The following is a 7,607-nucleotide window of genomic DNA, read 5'->3' on the forward strand; positions in this document are numbered from 1 at the left end:
CCCATAAGGAAGACTAATGACTGCTCTGACCCATTCCAAAGTAGGTGGTCACAGTGGCTCTTAAGTCCAGTCAAATGAACATGAGTGCAAGGTACAGAGGTGACTCACAACTCATATGCAGGTTCAGGTCTGTGGCTCAAATCACACTCCTGAAAGCATAGGGACTGTTGTTGAGGTGAAAGTCTGAAATAGCAAAAATGGGTCCACCCTTGACTCTAGGAGGATAAAGAGGTGGAATTCTCCTCTGAAAGCATCTCTTAGCTTTAGACAGAACTGTGACAGCTAGTGGGTGGTGGTGATTATGCCACCTATGCAGATGTGGCTGCAAAGAGGTCTGTGGGTTCTGGAGCAGTCTTTCATACAAACTCTTTTGATTTCTGTTGCACGGAGTTGCTCCCTGCCCCGTCCCCAGCTTGGACTCATGGGTTCATGGCTGCCAGAAGGGCCCTCCTCTGGGTCTCTCAGGTGTTATCCCAAGCCCCCGCCCTGTGGTCAGGACAGAGGCAGCTTCATTTGCAGTACGTGGGGCTCCCCAGAAGCAGGTTATGACTGCACTGTCACCACAGTGGCTTTGTCACCTGCCAGGCAGAGTGGTTATAGAGCGAAACAAGAACACACGTGACTTCTCCCTGGGCGTTTTGAGAGCCTGGCAGATTCTGTTGCACACAGAAGTTGATCCCGGATTGAGGGAACAATTATTTCTCTTTGATCTTTTTTCCCCCTATTTTTATTGACAAGAATCTTTAAACACAAATCTCTATTTTGAATGCCCTATCCAAAGTCCACTTTTGGAGCCTGTGCTTTTATTGTTGGATTATGCCAGATATTTTGGCTTTTTTTTCTTGGCAATAGGAACTGCTTAACTTAATTTTATGTTGAGAGAATTACACTGAGATAATACATATTATTTTCTAACAGGTAATTAACTTGGGCAAACCTCTTAAAAACCTCGGCACAGCAACCTTGAATATCCAGTGGCCAAAAGAAATTAGCAACGGCAAATGGTTGCTTTATTTGGTGAAAGTAGAATCAAAAGGATTGGAAAAAATAACTTGTGAGCCACAGGGTGAAATAAACTTCCTGAAACTAATGGTATGTTGATGCATCTGTCTCATGTCTCCATAGATGTTAATATAAGAGAAAGGGAAAATCATTGCTTGCCTTGGGAAACTGACATTCTGGCATGTTGAATTTTTTTTTCCTTTGGTGTCATAGTTTCTGTTTTGTTGTGAGTAACCAAGTCAGGCTGAGGATTTCTGCTGATTAGGGACCACTGTGGCATATAAGTCAGGGTCATTTTGTGCATGTTGAAGCAAATGACATTTTCTGAAGTTTGAAGGCCCAGTGTGACGTATAAGGACATGCCCTGGGGATGGGCCAGCCAATGTTAACTCCCAGTGGAATCAAGCATTACAGAACACACTGGCATCTTACAAGTGACCTTGAAGACTTTTCATTCTTTTTAAAATAGGAAATATTTATTGAGTACTTGTTATGTCTCAAGCACCATGCTAAGCATTAGGTTTGCATTTTCTCATTTCATTCTCTTGATCGTCTGATGAGGTATTTTTCTCATCCCCACCATTTCAGAGATGAGGACATTGAAAATCAGAGAGATTAACCTTCTCAGAGTCACTCAGCAGTTATGAGGGCAGTGCATTCATGCACAGCCCTGCTTGTTTTCAAAGCCTGCACTGTTAACCTCTCTCTGTACTGCTCCACACTTAAGTAACTATCTAGTCTATCATTTTTGCTCCATTTTGATAAAGACTTGCTTTGTTATTGCAAGTCTGCTTCTTTTAAATTCTAAGGTGACTGGGTATGACCAGTGTTCATAGTTGGTGGTTTATATTCATCAACTTGGAGAAACAAGATGGTCCACTATTCCTAATCTTTAAGAGAAATGCAGTTTGTTTAGTTATTTTTGGTTTTGCTGGGTCTTTGTTGCTGCTCATGGCTTTCTTCTGGTTGTGGTGAGCGGGGGCTACTCTTCCTTGCGCTGCGTGGGCTTCTCTTTGCAGCGGCTTCTCTTACTGTGGAGCACAGGCACATGGGCTCTCTGGTTGCAGTTGGCAGGCTCCAGAGCGTGGGCTCAGTGGTTGTGGCACATGCGCTTTAGTTGCTCTGAGGCATGTGAGATCTTCCCGGACCAGGGATTGGACCTGTGTCCCCTGCATTGGCAGGTGGATTCTTATCCATTGTACCACTGGGGAAGTCTGAAAAATGAAATTTTAAAGCATCTTCCTTGGCTTAGTTTTCAGTATTCTCCTTTGAATAAACCATGCTCGATCTTCTTCTACTTTCCCTTTTCCTCATTCCATGTCACTCATTCAGGATGTGCTTACTTTTTACAGTTACATTAGGTACTGATCTGAGTGCTTAGGGGCAGAGGAATGAGATTGGTTCCTGATCTCAGGATGCTCACAGTTTGGTGAGGAGACAGCAGAACAAAGAAAGCCTTTGTCTCACTCTGAGTTTTAAGGTTGGAATGAAAGAAAATTACCTTGAAAAATAAAGTTGAAGTGAGGTTGGTAATTAACACTTTATGATCTTACACTTCAATTATTTATGCACCTTGGTGCTGGCAGAAAGGTGAGGATTGTCAGTCGTGAATTTGGCACAATCTGGAAGGGTGTGCTCTGGAGATTTGTACAGTAATGCCACAAATTATACTTGGTGGAAGTATTTCAGATGTAATTCTTTTCAGGAGGCTCACAACTCAAGAAGGAAACGAGAAATTGCTGAAAGACAGACAGATGATGGCAGAAAATTTTCTTTATTTTCTGAAAGAAAATATCAGACCCTTGTGAGTATTTTTCAAGAGCTGTGAGTTTTCCAGGGGGTGGCGGGAAGGCCTTCCCCAGACCGTGGTGCTGTAAGTCCTGTTCTTCTTTTCTCCCCAGAACTGCAGTGTGAACGTGAACTGTGTGAACATCAAGTGCCCGCTGCGAGGGCTGGACAGCAAGGCCTCTGTGGTCCTGCGCTCGAGGTTATGGAACAGCACGTTTCTGGAGGTGTGACCCCCACCGCAGGCTGTGTCCCCCAAGCCGTCTGCCACCTGCTAGACCATTTCTCTTTTCACTCACGCTTTCACTCACTTTGTCTCCAAACAGGAATACTCCAAGATGAACTACTTGGACATTCTCGTGCGGGCTTCCATTGATGTCATTGCCGCCACCGAGAATATCAAGCTGCCCAACGCAGGCACTCAGGTTAGGATTCCACGGGCTTCACTTAGTTGCTCTCTCTCCTCCACCCCACGCCCATGGCCTGAGGACACGCTGTTCTGGACTCATGTCTCTCACGGCACTGATACTCCCTTTAAAGAGAAAGTAGGTCATGTCTTAAGGTGGTACCCACCCCAAGTTGTATTTCAGTAGAATCATGGAAGAAAGACGTGACTCGGGTCATCTCATTCTGCTGTGGATGGGACAGACTTGAGAGCTGTTGGCTCAAGGAGAGGAGGGGTGCACCTCCTAAGTCTAAAGATCCCACATCTTGTACCGCCTCTCATGCCAATGCCAATGTTGGCATACTCCTACTGATGGTAACCTCCCTGCGCTATGGGGGAGCTCTTGGCGTGTATGGCCAGTGGCAGTTATTAGAAACCATCTCTATATACGGATTGAGACTTGAATCTTCTAAGATCAGTTCCTGATTATGCCCCCTGGAACAAGTCCCAACATAAGTCCTCCTTCTCGGCCATGTAGCAGCCTTTGAAATAATTGAAGGAAATTGTCATGCTTTCTTGGACGTATCTCTCTTACTGTCTTCAAAGCTGACCACCCAGCTCTTCAATTATCTGTCCTGCCCGATGCAGCTGCACAGGTTCCAGATCTCTTCTCTTCCTGGGCCAGCTCCAGGAAGGAGAGCTGACGTGTGGTCTGCCTAGTTCAGCTTAACTTTACCTTCAATAGCCTCCCAGCTTCTATTAGTTCAGCCTAAAATGTGGTCTTTAAATGGTTGCTGAAGATGGTTTGCATTTCTGGCAGCTACTATTTTTCTGTTTGTGTTCTACTGAAACTTCCAGGTGTTTTCATCTGAATGTGCTGTCAAACTATATTTCCCACATCACACCCTTGAGCAGTTTTTTAAAATGTAAATACACGCCTTTAAGTGCATCCTCACATCTTGTGTGGTTTACTTTTGATCTGTTGTTTGGGCTTACAGCGTAATTTTGAGTCTTGATCATTTATTCTCTGATAACTTTCTTTCCTTGCAAGCTTTATCTTTTTAAAACCAAGAAGCATGGGTGTTTTCATGCAGGTAATTAAGAAAACTGTTGACCAGGACTAGCAGCAGAAGCTTGTGTATAGTAAAGGGTTCCTAGTTGGGGGTGGGGGGTCTGGCCCCATAGGGACTTGTATCAGGCTCTCAAAGTAAATGACTGCAGGTCACAGGTGGGAGTGTTTTGCAAAAGAGCGTGAATGGAGAAGAATGACTGTCCTAAAGCTGATCTACTGATGTACTTAAGGCAAATGTCTAGGCTTCAGTCCTTTGACCAGCTGAAATCCAGTGTGTCTCCCTGATGACCTTGGTTTCTGGAATATAGTGACCCTTAATTAAAATTTACCATCTCAACTAGAATACAAACATTTGTCTGGGCAAGTGCTAAATGGGGCAGGATGCTGGGGCATGTGGTGTAAACTGGGACTGTCCCATACTTAACCGGGATGTACCCTCACCTTGACCTTATGTTGTCTTTGTAGGTTACTCCTACCTTTCTACATCTTTTTAAAAATTTTAAATTTAATTTAATTTTTAGGGGGCACTGAGTCTTCCTTGTGCACAGGCTTGTTGTGGCATGTGGGCTCAGTTGCCCCTTGGCATGTGGGATCTTAGTTCCCCAACCAGGGATTGAACCCATATCCTGTGCTTTGGAAAGCAAATTCTTAACCACTGGACCACCAGGGAAGTTCCTCTACCTTTACTAATAAGGCATCATAAGGACTGTCAAACCACACCCTTCCTGAGAATCCTTTCTCTGCCTCTCTGACTAAAGGCAGTTGCTATAACTTTATGTAGCTTTAATCAGCAATCCTGAGATTCACTGAGCTTCAAAGAGAAGAAAACTTTAGAGGGAAGAAACTAATATTAATAAAGCACTAATTAAATGTCTGCCATCTACTAGATGCTTTACCTATACACTATCACTTAAACTGCAGGAGAATGCCAAGGTAGGCATTGTACCCACTTTACACAAAAGGAAGCAGGCATAGACAGGGGATGTCATTTGGGGTCCTGGATTGAAATCTATGCCATTCTGGCTTCTGGGCCGCTATTCTTTGACTCTGTAATACTTGCTCCCCATTAAGTCCCCAAATCTCAAGTTCAGATGAGAAAACTTGAGTCCAGGGAAGGTTGTCTGTCCCCCAGGGTCACAGGACCAGCATGTGGGGTAGAGGTAAGACCAGACCTTGGGCTTATGACTTCTCATCAAGTGCTCTTGTTTTCTTGAAGATGATGGAACTGAAGGCCATGGTGTCTAGACAATGAGGTTCTCTTGGGCATTTCATGTTCTCAGGGCTTTCAGAGCCCATGCCTACTAATGGGAATTGGAATCTTTGCTATACTACTACTTTATTTATTTAATAATTGGTAGATTTGAAAATGGATTAGTCTCATATCTGGAACCCATTTCTTTTTAAAACAGAGACTTTTTAATTTCTAGTCTTCTGTTACCTTTTCTATTAACTGATGTCTGAGATATAATAGCTCAGTTGTCATATCTACATGTTTCTTTAGAATTTTAAGGTGCAGTTTGGGGGTGTGGTCTAAAGTTTTCAAACTTAATTCAAGTGTCAAAATGCCTTCATTTTTTATTTCCTCACTTACTGAGGGTTTCAATTTCATTTTTATCTTGATTCTCTGTCTTTTCCAGTGTCTAGATTATTTTTCTTTGGACATGAAGCAAAGGAGGTTGAATAATTCAGCCTTGTCTTTTGGTCTTAATGTTGATATGTTTTCCCATTGCTTTTACTCTAATCCTGGCTTTAAAAAGATAAAAAAAATCTTTGTTTCCTTATAACCCAACCAATTTTAAGAGTTTTGTGTTCAATTCTTTTTTAAAATATTTATTTTTTTATTGAAGGATAATTGCTTTACATAATTGTGTTGGTTTCTGCCAAACATTAACATGAATCAGTCATAGGTATACATATGTTCTCTCCCTCTTGAACCTCCCTCCCACCTGTGTTCATTTCTTAATAAAACACATTTAAGATATTGTTAAAAGAAAAGTCAGGGAGAGCTGGTCACCCAACTGAACCAGATAAGATGGTTACTAAAATTTTAGCAGCAATTAAATTGATCCAGTTAACAAGCCAATTAACCATGGATGTACTGCAGCAGTGCCAGAGAAGCCTTCCTCACAAAAGTGCTAGAGAAGCAAAATTGAATAAGATAGTGTCAATTGTTAAGAATTTCATGGTCTAGGAGACAGTGAGTGGGGCTTGCCACGTGGTGCAGTGGTAAAGAATCCACCTGCCAATGTAGGAGACACAAGAGATTCAGGTTCAACCCCTGGGTCAGGAAGATCCCCTGGAGTTGGAAATGGCAACCCACTCCAGTATTCTTGCCTGGAAAATTCCATGGACAGAGAAGCCTGTGGGCCACAGTCCATGGGGTCCCAAAGAGTCAGACATGACTGAATGAACACAGGAGAGAGTGAACCAGGAGAGATTTGTTGAATTCAGCCAAGGAAGGAGGAAGTTTCTTACCGGTTGTACTTACATATCCCCACTTCATTCCTTCCCAAAGAAAGGCAATGCCAAAGAATGTTCAAACTACTGCACAATTGCACTCAGCTCACACCCTAGTAAAGTAATGCTCAACATTCTCCAAGCCAGGCTTCAGCAATATGAACTTCTAGATGTTCAAGCTGGTTTTAGAAAAGGCAGAGGAACCAGAGGTCAAATTGCCAACATCCGCTGGATCATCAAAAAAGCAAGAGTTCCAGAAAAACATCTATTTTTGCTTTATTGACTGTGCCAAAGCCTTTGACTGTGTGGATCACAATAAACTGTGGAAAATTCTGAAAGAGATGGAAATACCAGACTACCTGACCTGCCTCTTGAGAAACCTGTATGCAGGTCAGGAAGCAACATGGAACAACAGACTGGTTCCAAATAGGAAAAGGAGTACGTCAAGGCTGTATATTGTCACCCTGCTTATTTAACTTCTATGCAGAGTACATCATGAGAAACGCTGGACTGGAAGAAGCACAAGCTGGAATCAAGATTGCCGGGAGAAATACCAATAATTTCAGATACGCAGATGACACCACCCTTATGGCAGAAAGTGAAGAGGAACTAAAGAGCCTCTTGATGAAAGTGAAAGAGGAGAGTGAAGAAGTTGGCTTAAAGCTCAGCTTCAGAAAACAAAGATTATGGTATCCAGTCCTATCACTTCATGGCAAATAGATGGGGAAACAGTGGGAGCAGTGGCTGACTTTATTTTGGGGGGCTCCAGAATCACTGCAGATGGTGATTGCAGCCATGAAATTAAAAGACGCTTACTTCTTGGAAGGAAAGTTATGACCAACCTAGACAGCATATTCAAAAGCAGAAACATTACTTTGTCAACAAAGGTCCGTCTAGTCAAGGGTA

At 42.9% G+C, this 7,607-nt stretch overlaps 1 protein-coding gene across 1 annotated transcript in view; it reads left to right on the plus strand.

Moving 5' to 3' along the window:
- The window catches only part of ITGA6 (integrin, alpha 6), a gene marked incomplete at its 5' end in the record, with an annotated part of 87,811 nt that overhangs the window by 67,735 nt on the left and 12,469 nt on the right, over window positions 1–7,607 (plus strand). Inside the window, 4 exons of the mRNA XM_010843849.1 lie at window positions 919–1,092; window positions 2,708–2,806; window positions 2,904–3,014; window positions 3,114–3,212. Of these exons, the coding sequence (XP_010842151.1) occupies window positions 919–1,092; window positions 2,708–2,806; window positions 2,904–3,014; window positions 3,114–3,212 (483 nt within the window). The remainder of the gene's footprint in view (window positions 1–918; window positions 1,093–2,707; window positions 2,807–2,903; window positions 3,015–3,113; window positions 3,213–7,607) is intronic.

Source organism: Bison bison, unplaced genomic scaffold, assembly GCF_000754665.1.
Source record: "Bison bison bison isolate TAMUID 2011002044 unplaced genomic scaffold, Bison_UMD1.0 scf7180017864190, whole genome shotgun sequence".
Lineage (NCBI taxonomy): Eukaryota > Metazoa > Chordata > Mammalia > Artiodactyla > Bovidae > Bison > Bison bison.